The sequence below is a fragment of the Erpetoichthys calabaricus genome, chromosome 8, assembly GCF_900747795.2.
Source record: "Erpetoichthys calabaricus chromosome 8, fErpCal1.3, whole genome shotgun sequence".
In the NCBI taxonomy this organism is placed as follows: Eukaryota; Metazoa; Chordata; class Cladistia; order Polypteriformes; family Polypteridae; genus Erpetoichthys; species Erpetoichthys calabaricus.
In genome coordinates, this window is record NC_041401.2 from 102,510,255 (window position 1) to 102,528,947 (window position 18,693).

General features: G+C 40.0%; 1 protein-coding gene across 1 annotated transcript in view; it reads right to left on the reverse strand.

The window, feature by feature from the left end:
* The window catches only part of ptprna (protein tyrosine phosphatase receptor type Na), a 125,146-nt gene that overhangs the window by 85,278 nt on the left and 21,175 nt on the right, over nucleotides 1–18,693 (reverse strand). The window contains exons 2-4 of the mRNA XM_051931067.1: nucleotides 13,020–13,070; nucleotides 3,623–3,736; nucleotides 2,421–2,526 (exon numbers count right to left, since the gene is read on the reverse strand). Of these exons, the coding sequence (XP_051787027.1) occupies nucleotides 2,421–2,526; nucleotides 3,623–3,736; nucleotides 13,020–13,070 (271 nt within the window). The remainder of the gene's footprint in view (nucleotides 1–2,420; nucleotides 2,527–3,622; nucleotides 3,737–13,019; nucleotides 13,071–18,693) is intronic.

Genomic DNA, 18,693 nt, shown 5'->3' on the forward strand with positions numbered 1-18,693 from the left:
TAATCTGCAAATCTGTTAGATAATATATTTGAAAAAATACTTGAAATCTTGATATATTTCAAAAAAGAAATATTATGAAGCAACAACTTTTGTTATTGGCAAGGGCTGGCTCCTAACAAAGCAACTGGGCTTGGGGGGGGGGGGGAATGTACCCACTGTGGCCCTCTAGGACTGAACCTGAGCACCCCTGCTTTATAGTGTAGTATTGCCATTTGTTCTATAAACTGTTTTGAAAGAGGCATTATTAAATCACATAGAATAAGTAAACGATTTATATTATTTTTATTATATATATATATATATATATATATATATATATATATATATATATATATATATATATGAAATAGTATATATAAATAGAGAGAGAGAAAAGAAGAGAATTGTATTAAGAGAAACAATTCTGTTGTCCATATTGAACAGATAAGAGAGACAGGGATAGCAGCTTGTGTTCTGGATCTGATAGATAAAAGTCAACAGCTCAGAAAATAAAGCCCACTGTTTGTATTTCCAAATCTGTGCATATGCACAATATCAGAGGACTCAATTAATCAGCCAAGGTACTTTACACCCACTTGCCTTTAGTATATTAGCAAAAGTGCATGTGTTCAATGCAGAGAACCACATAAACAGAAAGTAAAACACAGACTCAGTGATATTGCTGGGTGCCCTTTCAATCAACCAGGTGTGCTGTACTATACGAGTAATTCTTTTTACCAGTTCTTCTCTAAATGGCCTTAAACATTGCCATCATACAGCTTCATCTAACATTTCCTGATACCAACCTTATGATTCTCTTACTATTCCATCTCTGGTTCCCATTCCATTCCAGATTGTCCTGACATTATATCACTCCATGACCCTCATCCGTAACCTCTGCCTCTAAACATTCATATATTTGATTTTGGCAGTAGAAACTTTAATTACGGTCCCCTCAGGGTCCTCTCACTGTTCTAGCTCTACTTGTCCTTCTCCAATGCAACCATACTGCTGCATTCCTAATTGCCTCTATACTCCAGTAATGGTACCACTGGAGTACAAACATTTCAGATAACCCACTACTATGATCCTCTTACTGTTCTATTTCTATCTGCACTCTCCCAAATCCCTATTCACTGCTCCATTCCTGAATGCCCTTACCATCCCTTTATCATCTTATGCATGTCCCTTCTCTGACTGCTTTCTCCCTGTGCCATCATATCACTTCAGCCCAAATTTTCCTTGTATCCTATCCCCCAGTCTTCTTACTATATACTCTGTAGTGGTCCTGTTCTTAACACCTTAATGAGCAAATGTTGTCATGACAGTGCTTACTGCTCTGTGATCTGATCCATCCTTAACTTCTCTCTCTTCCATGCCTTCTCACTGCTCCATTCTACATTACTCTGACAAAATACCCTTTTAATGATCTCTCACTCTCAAATTTCCCAGATACTCCTTCCAACCCTGATTGCCCGTATCTGCCCTATACCTTTTTTTTATTACATGAATTTTTTTTAACTACTTCTCAAATTACCTGTTTTTTGGTTAAGCACAAATTATCCTAATACTTTAAGTAATATTATCCACGTATTAATTCATCTATTAATTGCCTCGCCTCTAAAGCCAGAAATCTTTTTCATCCTAGAGGTACAGGGTGTGGCAGGCCGGGACCCAAGACCGACCGGGATGCCCCTGCCACATATGTTCCGGGGGAGCAGGTATGGGAAACCTAATACCTTCCCCTGGATGCTAGATGGCAGCCTCCCTGGGTTGCAGCAGTGCCTCGGACTCCCCCAGGGCTTCATGGGGGTTGGAGTGTTGTGCAGCCCTGTTGGGTTCCGCAGGCACCGCCAGGGGGTGCTGCTGCAGGGCTCGCTGGACCCTTCTGGGCACTGGTTTCGCCACACCCGGAAGTGCAGCCGGATGTCGGTAGTCAAGCACCTGGAGCACTTCCGGGTTCCCAATAAAAGGAGCCAGCAACCACCACTCAGTGGCCAGAGTTGGGAGGACAAAGCTTGAAGGACTGGTGGTGGTGGTGGAAGTGAAAAGAAAAGAATTAGTGTTGTGCATTTGGTGGTGCTTGCACACTTGGGACGGTGTTGTGCCTGTGGGGATTACGGGGAAGACGTGCCCCACAGGTGAAGAAAAATAAAAGTCTTTTCATTTTATACGTGCCTCCAGTGTGAATCTGTGTCGGGTCGGGCGCTTATATACCGCCTTTATACAAGGGGATCAGATGGCATACTAGAAAACTGTAGGTATTGAAAACTGTAGATATTGTTTGCCTTTGATGCAACATGAGAGGTGACACATTTCTTCCTAATGGACACACACACTCTGCTAAGGAAACACATTAAGATGGCCAGGCCAAGCATCACACCATTTTCTCCTCTTTGACATTGCCATTCTCCACCCCAACAACTGCTCAGACAAATTACTTTTCTGGACCCGCCTCCTTCTGTAGAGATGTAGAGGACATGTGGGGCAGTCGGCCCATCTCCTTGGAGATGATGTACTGTGTGATGTCATCTTGCCAGGATAGACCTGCAATCGTGAGAGAGAGAGGAGAAGAAAAGAAGATATACCTGTCAGTAAGGAGCTAACCATACAGATGAATGTGCTGTCACACCTTCCTTATTCACGTGTACATGCTTGCTGCTCTCACAAGAACAACTACAGGTGTATAAAAAAATACTGATTTTAGTACATGTTCTAAAATGCACCACCTTCACCCACACAGAGCTACTGTATGAATGTAGCACACCTACTGACATTGCTCACTCACATATACAGTATGCTTTAATATTAAAAGAGTAGTCTTGTAGTTTCACATATGCTGCTGCTGCACTTTTACTCACTGATATCATTCTCTCACATGCATCTTGGATACATCTGTACTCATACTCTAATAGCGTTCAAACACAACCACATTAGGTCCACATGCACACCTCATTTAATACATTCACAGACATCTATTAAACAAAGGTAGTCAGGACTAGCAGTTACAGTCTTACGTCATATAACTAAGTTTTAGGGTTAATTATTAACTATGCTTCACTATATAACACAAAGTGAGTCAGTTAGCCTGTTTGCTTGTAAGGGTTAAACACATATTTATCTAATATATTATAATGTAAAGCACCAAAGATTAAATTATACAAAACAAAGTGCACTGAACTCATACCAAATTGCATAGACCTTAACAGCTGCTATCCTGCACTACACAGCACATTCTCTCAGATGTTCTCAGACGTACATTCTCACAGATTTCCTCGTACATTTAAAAATATATTGCATTCTTATTTAGTCTACAAAGCACGTTGTGATGAGGAACAAAATGAATGGCACTATATACAGTTAACTGGTACCTTTATGATCATTCACTCAGCTTACAGTCTAATATAAATACTGCATGCAGTATATTCACCCATATTGATAACAACACTCTCCCATATAATTCTCTCACAGCCTCACTTTTAGTAACCTATGGCAGTTATTGACACTGGAATTGGTGAGCAAAGCTGACCACTTCATTAGTTTCTAACTTTTAGAAACAGCAAAGTGCTGGAATTGCACTAAATACCCCACCATAATCCCTTCATTCTTTGACAACTTTCAAACAAGCACCTTCTATACCCACCTTGCAACATGAGCTGCTTGAGAACCTGCTGCAGTCTCTGAAGATCAGGGATGGACACCTCGTAGAGAATAGCGTCATGTTTTAAAGGGTCCTGACATTGGCCAAAGAGGCCATCTGTAACACATAGAACTCTCTTTTATTGGCTGGGATTCCTTGAAGTGACTTTTCTTAAACACATTTGAACCAGTAGAATAATTAAATACTTTTAATCTCTTGGTGATAATTATTAAAGCCTCGTCCCACCACAGTCTGAAAGTCAACTATGACACTCTAAACGGGGCAAAAATACTTGATTTAGTAAGATAGTGACAAGAGACTCTATAAAACCTGTGAGGTGTTAGTCAAGACTGGTTGGTACCAGAACTGCAGTAAATTTGAGTTTTTTGGGACAGTTGATGGGCCATAAGTTACCCTGGCAAGAAGGACATTAACAGTGGAAAATTGTGCCACCTCTATCTATTTGGTCTTCTTATAAAGAAAGGATCTCCAGAAGTTGGTATTTCTAGGGTTATAAAATAATGGAAGGACAGTGGGGAAACACTGGTCAATAAAGTAGCCATCCTTTGTCAACAGATGCCAACAGTAAAGCCTGTGATGCTAAACAGGCCTCCACAGGCCCTTTGAATACTGAATAGGGTTCAGGGCTTCAGTGGTACCCGTAGCTGCTATGGGGAGTTCTATAAGGATGAACCAAGGTTTCAAAAAGCATTTCTGACTCCAGAAATGGCTCTTGAAGTCAGCCTGGAAGGGGCTATAAAGTTCTTCCAGTACAAGGCCAAGTCAGCCTAAAGTTCATAGGTTGGTGGTAAATACTAAATAAAGCAAAAGGGCAGCATGGAGGAGTGGTTAAGGCTTTGGATTTCAAAACTTGAGGTTGTGGGAATACATCCTGCTACCGGCACTGTATGACCATTAGGAGGTCACTTACCTGCCATTGTTCCAATTTGAAAAGCAAAAAAAATATATCCAATTTTAACGCCAATGTTGTAAGTCGCCTTTGATAAAGTTAGTAGTCAAATAAATATATGTAAATTTGAAGAAGGAAGAGAGGCCAAAGGTGGTAAAACATGTATTGGAGCTTGTTTCAAGGAGTATTAGTGAAATACATTGCTGGGGAAGTTCTCTTGGCACCCCATGTGTTGAGAGGAAGGCATATTGGGCAATAAATTATTTGTTTTCTCTTGGCTTATTCTTTATTGAATTTACTCATTGAACTTAGCCCTTCCTTCTGTACTTTATACAAGTGCTCCATCTTTCATGTTACTAATTGAAATCCAAGAAGATGCCAGGTTTGTATATAAAACAGCTTTCTCTCACCTTGACTTTCTGTTCTTGTAATGCCATTATTTTCCAAGACAAACGATAGTTGCATAAGGTGTACATCAGTTGACTGAACAAGGTGCTGGACACATACCACCATTTTCTGTGATGTTTGGCTGCCCTGAAACACCTTTCTATATTATTAGGCACTTACAATGCCATAGCAAAAGTAAAGCCAGCACACACAGAGAACAGACAAAGTTGTTAACAGGATCTGCCTTCTGTTTCACTAGCTTTTGCTAACAAAACGCATTCCCTCTTGGCAGCTTTGGAACATACTGCTTTCCATGTATGTTCCTTTACAGTTTGAATCTAATCTTCTTGCCTGACTAGACTGCAAATCTACTGCTGCAGTTTCAAAGGCACACCCTCCATTATAGAGGAAAGCATTCCATCCATAACCAGCCTCCTGTTGTTGTTTATTGACATAAGAAACCATTCAGACTCTCAAGAGGGAATAACTGAATCAATATTCATTTAGCAGAGACCTGGTACTGAAAGGTGACTGACCACCCTGCTCTGTGAAAGATCTTTCAAAACATTTGAGACAAATGATGATCTCTATACACTGATCACATACCTTTGAATAAAAACTACACAAATGTTAGAAAGTTTTTCTTCATGTAAAGAACTAGGGGCACAAGAAATAAATTACCAAGTAGTATGGTGGAGTGTGGGACTTAAGGGACCTTCCAATCTCTGTTCTCATCACAGTTTTTCTAATGTGTATTAAAGTGATGGCTTCCAAATGAGCAAGTCTAAGTATAATGCTTTGTGTTTATTAAAAAGGTTGCAATACCTAGATGAACAACACACTAAGGTGCTGGGCCAGCACATTTCAAGAGAACAACTGGAATGGAACATGGAACAGAATTCTGCATAACAGTACACTTCAGCAAATTATGCATGTCCTAGATCTAGCAAGTTATTTTTTTTTCTCTAAGTAGCATTATTTTGCTTTTTTTCTCTTTGTACAAATCATAAACATGATAATAAAAGAAAATCTAAATTTAAAAGCAAATAATTTCATTTGCAAAAGGTTGGCACAATGATTACCACTCATGTGTCACTGATCTGTTAATTCAGGTTCAGTCCTCAGGTTGGTCAATCATATGTCTGAATGTGGTTTCTCTAGCTTCCTTCCATATATACACATGAAAGGTTAACTGATGTCTTCATGAGAGTGTGGTTGTGTTTGTGCATTTAGTGCACACTCACCAATACCAATTCATACAGAGACACTCATCCATGGGATGTGGGAGGAAACCTGACTATCTTCTAAGCAAAATAATTAATACAATTTATAGATATATACATGTAGAAAGTACTTTACAGTTACAGTCCAACTAAGGCATTATAATAATAATAATAATAATAATAATGCATTCTATTTATAGGGGCACTTTACATTAGCAGTAAATCTCAAAGTGCAACATAAAAAGTTTAAACAAAGGCAAAGCAAAATAAAAACAGAGATAAAACAACAATAATTATAGTATTCTTGTTAATAACCTTTCCTAAATAGAAAAGTCTTTAGCTGTTTTTTAAAACAGCCCACAAGTATAAGGGTATATTGCCATCGGTATAAACATTCCCCAGTAGTATTTTCTGATACAATCTTAACTTATCCCAAGATAAATCCAGTGTGCATGTTTTATCAATCACACAATGTTTTCGACAGACGGCTTCTTATAAATTTGAATGGGCACTAACAACATTAGTGTGAACTAGTTCCCAGCACATTAATTCTCCACTAAGACATATGAAGTCTTAATGTGTGTACTGGTCATTAATTTTAGAATGATCCTGTTTGGAAATATGTGCTGATCAATGGATCCATTATGGACAAGGATACTGGTCACTAGTTAGTGAGTCTGCTTAGTCAGGTGTTCTGCGTACAAATATGCTATAAGTTACTGTTTGAACAAGTTTAATGATTACAGCATCTGCCCAGACAGTGTTATCAACTAGTGGAACTTGTATGAGTCCATTTACTGTACATGTTTACTAACTCAGATGCATTAGGAAAGATTTTTGGGAATGAAAACCCCACACTGGCAGTTGGTATAAGTGAAGAGTGGTCCGTGGCGATGACATGATGTTAAATAAATGCGCCCGCAAAGTGCTGTCTCTATTCGGGCGAGGGGTGAGTGCGTGAACATGCTTCGCTCCAGGAACTGGAACCCCATTGGGAGTGTCAATATAAAAGGAACCGACACAGCAGTGAGGGGGAGGAAAAAAATAAACAGGGAGAGAGAACGGAAACAGTGGGTGGAGAGAGCAGCATCAGGTGGAGAGAAGAGATGGGCCAGACCGCTATTGGGGAAAGGGCAGCACAATCTTGTGCCTGATGAAGGAGCGATGGAGTGGCATTCTCGAGGCTGGTATGTGAGCATGGAGGACTCCTCCCTAGGGATCCAAGGTACGACTGTGGGTGCGTAAAAGATAACATGAGGAGGACTGACCCCAGCCAGTCTGGCCAGAGCCACATGGGCAGCTAAGGCGGGGGTCGGGTGATGAAGACTGCGGCTGTTAATGTCACTGTCAGCTGAGTGAGCAATGGGTGAGCCGGGGAGACAAAGATGGAATTGTGCTGGGCTTGTCTGTCTGTACATTAAGGATCCAATGACTGCATTGTTTCACGTTCCTCGTTTTAAAGCTGGATTTTGATCTCATGTATTTCACTTTTTTATGTATTTATTTATTGAAGATACTGTATTTAGGAACTGCACTTGAGGACACAGTTTTGATTTTTTTTTTTTGTAATAAAAGCACTACGGCATCTTTATACCTACCCCTTGCTGTGTACATTCTCATTTGCCTGGCTTGTCCCGGTTACGTTACTGATGGTTGCGGGATCAAAGGCTGCCGCATACAGCAGGGAGTGTGGAGCCGACCCATATCCATCACAGTATGAAGTCAGTTTGTGAATTTGGAAGCTCTGGGATGGTAAGCTCTGAAAACATATGTTCCTACAGGGTACTAGAAAGCAGGCATCCCCACAGGTATCAAGGATACCTGACAATCTAAGAGAGAGAAATCACAGAGGTCTGGCTAACTCAAATCACAGAGAATTGCAGAAATCACAGAGGTTTTGTGTGGTTTTACCAATGTTTAGATGGACATGTGCACCATTTGGTAAATAGAGATTCCATGTCTGTGTAAGAAGGCCTAGAGGCACAGATGATTTTTTGCTTTGTCCTTTAAATTCTATTTTGTAGTCTCCTTTTGGTTAACACTTCCTGGTATGTTTATTTGTAGCAAAGAAACAAAAATATTCTACATTTATGGCTTCCTTGGTAACATTTTGATTGTGAATAGACATGAAGAAGACACCTTTTGATTATATATACATATATATATACACACACATATATTTATATATACATACACACACATATATTTATATATACATACACACACATATATTTATATATACATACACACACATATATATATATATATACATACACACATATATATATATATATATATATATATATATATACACACATACATACATAAGGCGGCATGGTATATATATATATATATATATATATATATATATATATATATATAAATAAAAAGATAAACTAGCAGTCCACTTGCATTACCACGCTGGCTGCTGATAGCTCTGCATTACATGGTTTGCATGTTTGCCTGTTACCATCCAACCTCCTCTAACAGAGGGACCCACCTTTTAAGTACTCCTGTACTGTGACTGAATGATAGGCTTCTCGATAACCAGTTGCCTTTTTTTTCATTATTGTCCAACTCTGGTGTACCCTGGCCAGTGAGTCATCTTAAGCAGGCTGAGTCAACTGAGTGGGAGCCTGCTGATGTCACTGTTGCCAGGGAGACCCAGTGAAAGAGCAGCTGGTAATATGTGAATATCTATTTGACAAAAGTACTCTAGCACGGCTGCTCTGTTCCCAAGGGAATAGTGCCATTAGACAGGTCTGTCCTTTGTCATGTTGGCCTGCAGGCTGACACCAACTTGTCATTCACACCTCTTATGGGCAAAATAACAGCTCCACAAAAAGAGGACCGGGAAAAAGGGGAAATGCTGCACTAACCTCTAGGGGAGGCTACAAGTAAAATACCTCAGATTAAAGCAATTAGCTACAAAAAATATTAACAATGTGAACATTTCATTATTTAGAGAAATAAATACATAATTCAAACACATTATGCACTTGCTGGGTCCTTAAAAAAAAAAACAAAAACAACATGTACAGGTTAAGAACTTCATGTAAGCTGGAGGGTGGAAAAAGCTAACAACTCCTGAATACAAAAAAAAAGAAAAGAAACTGGAGTAAGTAGTGCAAAAGGGCCAATCGAGGGAAATGTAGGAAAGCAGATCAAGGGGCGCAAGATAGAGCATTATCAGTAGGGAGAGGAGGGCTGAGTGCACAGCACAGGTAAGAAATAGTTCATGAGAGATGGAGTCTCAGACAAGCAGGACTAAGCAGGTCTGGGTTAGGAGGACAATGTGAGAAGCAACAAAGCAGGTAGAGCACAAGGGCAAGAGGAGAATGCGAGTGGAACAAAGGTGAGAAATGCTGAGTGAGCAGTGCTGGTTTAGCTAGGGTAGAGCTAGCAGAGGTCAGAACAGCAGTAAACATGATTTGAAAAGATGGGGTGGAGTGAAATGGTATGGTATGAAGAGCTGCACTGAGGAGTGCACATCAGGATTAAAACAGAATCAAAAGAGATCTGGGGTGATCAGAACATGGTTGAGAAGGGCAAGACAAGAACGGCAAAGAAAGTAGGGAAATAATATTAAAACAACAACATTGTTTGTATAACCCAAAATTGCACATGGAGTACCGCAATGGGCTTTAACAGGCCCTATGTTTTGACAGCCCCCCAGCCTTGACTCCCTAAGAAGACAAGGAAAAACTCCCAAAAAACCCTTGTAGGTAAAAAAAAATGGAAGAAATCTTGAGGAAGGCAATTCAGAGAGATAGACCCCTTTCCACATAAGTTGGACGTGCAATGGGTGTCAAAAAATGGGGTAGATACAAAACCATATACAGACCAGAACACAAGTAATCCTCTTCAAAGATCTAGATGGCCAATCTATTCATTGCCACTTCAAAAATACAATAGTACAACAGTAATAGTACAATTACAAAACAAAATGCAAGAGTAGATTATTTTACACATGAGGATTCAGATTGGTTCAGAGTCCTGGAGAACTCGGCCAACAAGCTGCCTCCTCGCTACTGGCCATTCCACAGCTGAGTCAGTGGTAGGCAGGCCAATCTGTTGAAAGGACCCTTCTACCCAATGACTTCAGTGCTCCTTTGTCAGAGATGACTTTTACATAGGCATGCAAACAACTTGGCAGTAGGGCAGTGGCACCCATTTGAGTACAGAGAAACAAGAAGAATGGTGAAAGCAGGCCAGTTGGAAGACCACAGAGCATCAAAAGAAGAATTAGGAAAGTTGGATAAGCAGCACAGGCCAGAAAGGACTCATGAGAAATAGCAAGGGTCAAGATCAACAAGAAGTTCATGAGAAAGTCTGGATGAACAGGGTAACGAGAGAAGAACTGGTGTAATCAGGGCTATCATGGACACAACTTGGGTGCAAATGTCTTTTCGAGGAACATTGAAGTGAACAAGTAAGAAACGAGACCACAGCAGAGATGTGGTAAGCCAAAATATGTTGAACATTTCACATTCAATAGAACAATACAAGATAATTCCTGCCTTTAACCTTCTTTTTATCTCAAGTGTGTCTAGTCACAAATTCCAACACAAAGGCATTTGCACAAACAAGTTTTTAATTATTTAAAATCATTTCTTAATTTCCGCACTAGCACTCTCACTGCACTCTGATGCTTCCTTTTTACAGTGCATCCTGAAAGTATTCACAGTGAATCACTCTCTCCACATTTTGTTATGTTACAGCCTTATTCCAAAATGGATTAAATTCATTGTTTTCCTCAGAATTCTACACACAACACCCCATAATGACAACGTGAAAAAAGTTAACCTGAGATTTTTGAAAATTTATTAAAAATAAAAAAAATTGAGAAAGCACATGTACATAAGTATTCACAGCCTTTGCCATGAAGCTCAGAATTGAGCTCAGGTGCATCCCATTTCCCCTGATCATCCTTGAGATGTTTCTGCAGCTTAATTGGAGTCCACCTGTGGTAAATTCAGTTGACTGGACATGATTTGGAAAGGCACACACATGTCTATATAAGGTCCCACAGTTGACAGTTCATCTCAGAGCACAAACCAAGCATGAAGTCAAAGGAATTGTCTGTAGACCTCTGAGACAGGATTGTCTCGAGGCACAAATCTGGGGAAGGTTACAGAAAATTTTCTGCTGCTTTGAAGGTCCCAATGAGCACAGTGGCCTCCATCATCCGTAAGTGGAAGAAGTTCAAAACCACCAGGACTCTTCCTAGAGCTGGCCGGCCATCTAAACTGAGCGATCAAGGGAGAAGGGCCTTAGTCAGGGAGGTGACCAAAAACCCGATGGTCACTCTGTCAGAGCCCTAGAGGTCCTCTGTGGAGAGAGGAGAACCTTCCAGAAGGACAACCATCTCTGCAGCAATCCACCAATCAGGCCTGTATGGTAGAGTGGCCAGACGGAAGCCACTCCTTAGTAAAAGGCACATGGCAACCCGCCTGGAGTTTGCCAAAAGGCACCTGAAGGACTCTCAGACCATGAGAAAGAAAATTCTCTGGTCTGATGAGACAAAGATTGAACTCTTTGGTATGAATGCCAGGCGTCACATTTGGAGGAAACCAGGCACTGCTCATCACCAGGCCAATACCATCCCTACAGTGAAGAATGGTGGTGGCAGCATCATGCTGTGGGGATGTTTGGCAGCGGCAGGGACTGGGAGACTAGTCAGGATAAAGGGAAAGATAACTGCAGCAATGTACAGAGACATCCTGGATGAAAACCTGCTCCTTGCGCTCTTGACCTCAGACTGGGGCGACGGTTAATCTTTCAGCAGGACAACGACACCAAGCACACAGCCAAGATATCAAAGGAGTGGCTTCAGGACAACTCCGTGAATGTCCTTGAGTGGCCCAGCCAGAGCCCAGATTGAATCCGATTAAACATCTCTGGAGAGACCTTAAAATGGCTGTGCACCGACGCTTCCCATCCAACCTGATGGAGCTTGAGAGGTGCTGCAAAGAGGAATGGGTGAAACTGGCCTAGGATAGGTGTGCCAAGCTTATGGCATCATATTCAAAAAGACTTGAGGCTGTAATTGCTGCCAAAGGTGCATCGACAAAGTATTGAGCAAAGGCTGTGAATACTTATGTACATGGGATTTCTCAGTTTTTTTATTTTTAATAAATTTGCAGAAACCTCAAGTAAACTTTTTTCACATTGTCATTATGGGGTGTTGTGTGTAGAATTCTGAGGAAAAAAATGAATTTAATCCATTTTGGAATAAGGCTGTAACATAACAAAATGTGGAAAAAGTGATGTGCTGTGAATACTTTCCAGATACACTGTATGTCTTCAGGCTTTTATTTGGTAAATGGGCTCATGTTGTTCTATAAACCATATAAACTACATAAACTGTTGTCCTATATACTAAACTTGCCAGTTCCTTTTTGTAGTTCTCACACATTTCCTACTGTGACTTTGTGCGGGCCTTCCTTTTACAAGGCTCAACACTTCTTTCGGCTGCTCCCAATAGAGGCTAGAATTGCTAACAGATTTTTCACTACAGTGTCACCTGGACAAGAGAGTATCAACAGAAAGAAAAAGCTTTGAAAAGGTCATGTGAATGTCACATGGGTACAGAGGTCCCACTGGAAGGTTTGTCACCATAGGGTCATTTGGTCAAAGCAGATGGATAAATATTTGACAGGGACAATAGTAGAGTGTCTTGAAAGACAAGAGGGTCAAGCACTGTAGAGTGAAGGTATAATATCTGACTAGAGTGTTATATGGGGGGTTTGTGGGTGTACCACTGAGCATGACCAGAAGCAGATGGCATAGTCATAGCAGCCTTCTCATGGTTTTACTCCAAGCTTATACCACAACATTTAGGTATCTCTTGCATATTTAAATAAAAATCTGTTCTTACCATTGTGACAGATCTCCTGTCGTGAGCATAAGCGTTTCTCAAAGAGACAACCTGCAAATGGAAAACATCTTTGTTAACTAATTGAAACAGGCCTCCAATACACAGTAATTTCATATCAATGCACTGCATGCAGAAAAGGAAAAGGAAAGGTAGCAAGCTGGAAAACCCCATCATCAAGTGGTGTTTTTTTTTCCTAACGTCCAAGTTAAACACAGAACATCTGCTGCAGTGACAGAGGTGAATGACTGGGCGTATCTCAGGCTAATTCACCATAACATCCTCCTAATTCTGGATTCCTCTTCAAAGGTTTTTTTTTCTATAGATGCCTTCTAAATTGTTTTTATTTATTGTTCCGTAGAAGATAGACCAAAACAAACCTCCTTATATTTGAACCCATGGAGGTCCTTTACCAACAGCACATAATAGTAAATAAAACTTGATTAATAATAATAAGTACTAATTTTATCAATAGTTTGAATGAGCAGTTTTTTCTAGAATCTTAGATTTTGAAGTAGAAGCAAATTCAGCGGTTGGCCAATGGCAAAGATTATAGGATTCTGTGTGAATGATTAACATAAAATGCTCAGCACATAGATGTTATTTACATAGAAAATCAGGAAGCAAACACAATGCTGTAGGAAATCAAACCAAAAGCACCTTTATTCCTAGCAAAGCATTGTAAGGGAGGCCAAGGAAAAAAAGAGTGAGTACTTGCTTCAGGACCAAGGACAGCAGTGAGTAGGGCACAGCCAAACTGCCTTTTAATACCTTATCAAACTCGCAAGATACTGGTTGGAGTAGATACTGTGGTAGATGGCTGGGGTCCCTACCACCCAGCCAGGACACCTGGACAGATCAGAAGAGGGGCAATACCACCCCTGGACCACGAGAGGGCAGCCGCCCTGGTTTGCAAGGGGGCCACAGAAGCAGAGCTGGGAAGCTCATCCCTGTTGGGGCCAGGGGGTGCCCGGAAGATTAATGAGTCCTGGAATGTAGCACTTCCGCCACAACCGGAAGTGCTGCCGGAGTTAAGTCCAGGAACACCCGGAGTGCTTCCGGGTGCTCATACGGCACTTCCGCCACACCAGGAAGTGTCGTCAGCGAACTATCAGGAAGCACCTGGAACACATCCAGGGTGCTATAAAAGGGGCCGCCTCACTCCTGTTGATGAGCCGGAGTTGGGAGGAAGGAGACGGAGCTTGTAAGGAGGAGAGTAGAGGCGAGAGTAAAGAGAAGAAGAGGAGAGACTGTTGGTGATAAGGCATTGTGGTGCTGTTGTTTAAAATAAAAGTGTGTGTTTTAGGACATTTGGTGTCTGTCTGTCTGAGTTCTGGGGCTGTCTTTCCACAGTACATACAGTATACATACAGCACACAAGCACCTCACAGAAGTAAACACATATTCACCTACAAATATACTCACTTACACACATGTATACATGCATTTTAGTATTGCACTGTCACTTTGCTGACTTGACTCACAAACCCCGGACAAGACAGATGGTAACAATCAGTAAAAGTTCCCGTTTTTCATTACTTTTTATGAATACATGATGTTAATTACTGTTAATGCCTACTGCATTGAAAGTATACACAGTGGGGGTTGCATAACCCAGAAACACTATTTCAGGATTGTAATCAAGAGTTAGATTTCAACTTTAGTGCTAGAAATAAACACAGATTAATACAATATTATGTTCCAAATGGGAACATTAGCTCAAGCCTCTGTGTCAATCATGAGAGTGAAACTGTAAGGAGGCTATCAAGAAATCTTGACTCTAAAGAGGGTCTCTGTTCCTGTCATCCCATGACATCTACCTCTACTGGATATAGAACATGATTGCAGGACTTATTCCATAACAACGTTTATTTTATGTATCAGATTTTACTGAACTATGCTTATAGTCTGTTAATAAAGAAGGCAAGTCACCTCTAATTACGTCTGCACTGGCCTTGCACAAACTGAAAAAATGTGTGATTTGCATTAAGAAATACATAAAAGAAACTTGGATGTGACCATCATTAGGCTTTGCGCCCTAGGAACCAAATTACCCGAACTATTCTATAACATTTCTGTAATTATTTATTGCTCTGATGCTGATCTTTCTTATCATAACATATTCATAATTAAATTACATAATTAATTGCTGAGTTACGGTATTTGAGGGTTCCTCTAGACTGCGTCTTTTATTGGAAACAATTTGGCTCAAAAACTAATCAGCACATCGTCATCTCATACCAGGCTTAATTTCAAGTTTGGTATTTTTCAGTCCAGCCATTTTAGCTCTACACCATCCTCATGAGACTGTGACGCACAGACACACACACTCCCATCATCAAGATATAAATGTTTTTTCGGTATCAGAGGACCCTAAAATGTCAAGATCCATCAAAAACTGGAGATCGAAATTTTTGACGGATCTAAAGCTTTCGCTTTATTCCCATAGACGACAGGTTATGGTGGAGGAGGGTGCAAAGCAGACAGAATCATTGTCCAATTTCTCTTTTTTTCTTTCCTCCTCAGTACACTGCCAACAACAGTTTTTGCAGTCTTGAGGCAAAGTGACCAGGAAATGAAACAGGAAAAAATCTAGGTCTAAAACAGGTATAGGTCAAAACCAGGAAGTCAAACTATAACGATGCATCAAACCTCAAAACGCTAACCAAATAATCAAAGTTGAAAAACCATGTCAAAACTTAGATACGCTAGAGACTTTTAGAAACTAAGAATCACCATCAAAATCTTGGATGCCAAAAATATGTTATCAAAAATAGTTATGTTATCTTAAATATCCTTCAAGTGATAATGACACTACACATCACTTCCAATCATCATAAAGTAGCAGTGACAACATTTACCACATTATGGCCAGAAAATGTCATAAAATTGCAGCCGAAATATAAAAAAAAATGAAGACAAGAAAACAGGGAAAATAAATACAGCAAGGAATTTAAAAGTTTAAATACAGTGATAAAAACTCAGAAATATTACACTCAGAATGTATGAATCCATTTTGCCTGAATATCTTTTTACCAGTGTGATCACAGAATTATGCCATCTACCTGATAAGTTTGATATACCCAAACTGCAGTCATATTCATCCACTCAAAATTTACTTATGATTAACTTATGTAACTTTGGCAAAGGAGATACGTTAGGGACATGTTTTACGGGAGCTCTGGACTCAAAATGGCTCAACCTGTTGATGTTTCATGATGAACAGCATCTTAGGTGAAGACATCACAGTCAAGAAGCAAATTATACAGCATATCCTTGGAACAGAATGTTCAAGTATAAAACACGGGAACAGCTTAAATCACCTAACTGTGAATTTCTAGGCCATGAGTATGGTGTTTCATCAAGAACTGAGAATTCTACAGACCAGAAGCCTCATGTATAATGACATGCATATTATTCACAGTAAAACATGGCATACAAATAAATGGAATGTGCGTACGCAGAAAAAAATCCAGATGCATAAATCTGTGCAGGTTCCCCCCTTTACAAATCCCAATGAACATGAAATTTAAAGCACGAACACATGCCTACAGCCCCACCCTGAATCCTCCAGGAATTTTGCATATTTTAATATGCAAATCAATATAAATAGCCCCTTTTCTTCAGTGCTTTGTTAAAAGACAATGGCAAAAGCACATGGAAAAAAAGAATTTCAGCAAATGCAAGGTGGAGGCGAGGAAAAACTTACTATTTGTTGGCTTAAGCAGTGGTATAAACAACAAAAGAAAATTGATGGAATGGTAAGGTGTGGCAAAGACACTTGAAAGTTCAAGTTCAGATAGCTGCACAGTGTCCGAAATAAAAAAGAAGTGATCAGATATCAAAGTCGACGTGAAAAGCAAGTTGCAGCCCACCATCTGTTTATTCTGTTTCACACAATATTATAAAAGCTAACCACTGTCCTAAGGACACAAATCCATGCAGTAATGGTGCTGCTGCGCACACACCTCTGCCTCGGAAACCGCCAGGCAACCTTCTGGATGTGTGCTGACAGATGTTGTTCAGGAGTCATAAAATGCAATAGTGGATGCTGTAAGAGATGTGACTAATTAACTTAGGAATATGTACTATGTGATATTGACCACAAATTAAATGAGATGGTTAAAAAATAAACGCTGCATCTGTTTTTACATTCTGCTAATTACATTCAAAGGAAGTTGTAACGCTGTCTGATGCACAATGCGACACACTTTCTGTGGACTGTAGAGCAACACATTAATAGAGTGGAAATGCTTTCTATTTACATAACCAGATTCATTCTCTGAAGGCACCTTTATAGTGTAGTATCGATGCCGAGCACCTCAACGGATCAATTCTCTGCTCTTTATGTGGCACTTTTCTGGTGACTCGTTATTCTTAAAAGGACTGCTTGCCTTTTGCTGCACTAGTTGGAAAAAGCACCTGCGACTGTGCGGAGCTGCCATTTTTAGGCATTCCACCTATATATGATGTGATGTCAGCTCATTCTTTTTGGTGATTCATCCCTGGCTGATGTAACTTGTCCGGCATCATTGCAATACCAATGTGAGTGCAGCCGACTGCTCCGACTACATTTGGAAAAAAGGACGTTGCTACAAATTGAACATTTATGTTTGATTCTTCAACCACAGTGTAAGGAAATCTTATATATATGGATGACAAGCGGATAATACCATCCCATACAGTTGGCACAGCGTGACTCAGTGAGGATTGTGAAATACCCGATCAGTCAGCAAGTTCAAGGTCTGCCATTGTAAAGCTGCCACCAGTTCAGCACACAGCTCCATGAGGATAGCTCTTGGAAATCAAAATCTACTTAGAAGCCAGTCGTCATCAACTGTAAATACACACTCTTCTAATTCTTCTATTCGCAATGTCTTCTAACAACACTAAAGCAGCCATGGTGGTTGGAATAGTTTGGCCATTCTGTGCATCATTATATTGTTACAGAATGATTACAAATCAAGTGAATTAAATTTGAAAATGATATGCAATTAATTACGGAGTATTTCATAAAACCCACATCATAGATGTGAATCTAAAAAAGAAACCACAGAACAGTAATAATAATAATAATTAATAATAATTCATTACATTTATATAGCGCTTTTCTCAGTAGCACTACTTTGACGATGGGTGCCGCCAGTTTGCAAAACTTAGAAACATACGTACGTAAGGTGGAATCCTGCCATGAAAATGTGCGTGGCATTATGCCAAGTTTAGTTTTTATACTGTACATCTCGAAGTGTGCATGGAAATGTGCATACACACCATTTATACACGAGGCCCCAGGATATGATATTTGTATGATAATAAAGAAACCACTCATTACATGAAGAAATGCATGTTTGTGCATACAACAGAACAAGGAGAAAATATCTTGGACTACTCAATTAATCTGGTTCAAACATTATAATCTCATTAACATGAGAAATAAAGCACATGTGGAATATACCAAAGCAAGCCTACAGTTCCAGCAACTATGGACTCTACAATGATGTAGAGCAGGGGTAGGCAACGTCGGTCCTGGAGTGCCACAGTATGTGCAGGTTTTTGTTCCAACCCAGTTCCTTAACGAGAACTCAATTATTGCTGATGAAGCACATATTGCTTAAGTGACATTTTAATGCTTCATTTTAGTGGTCTCGCTTGTTAAGGTTCTCCAACCTTAATTGCT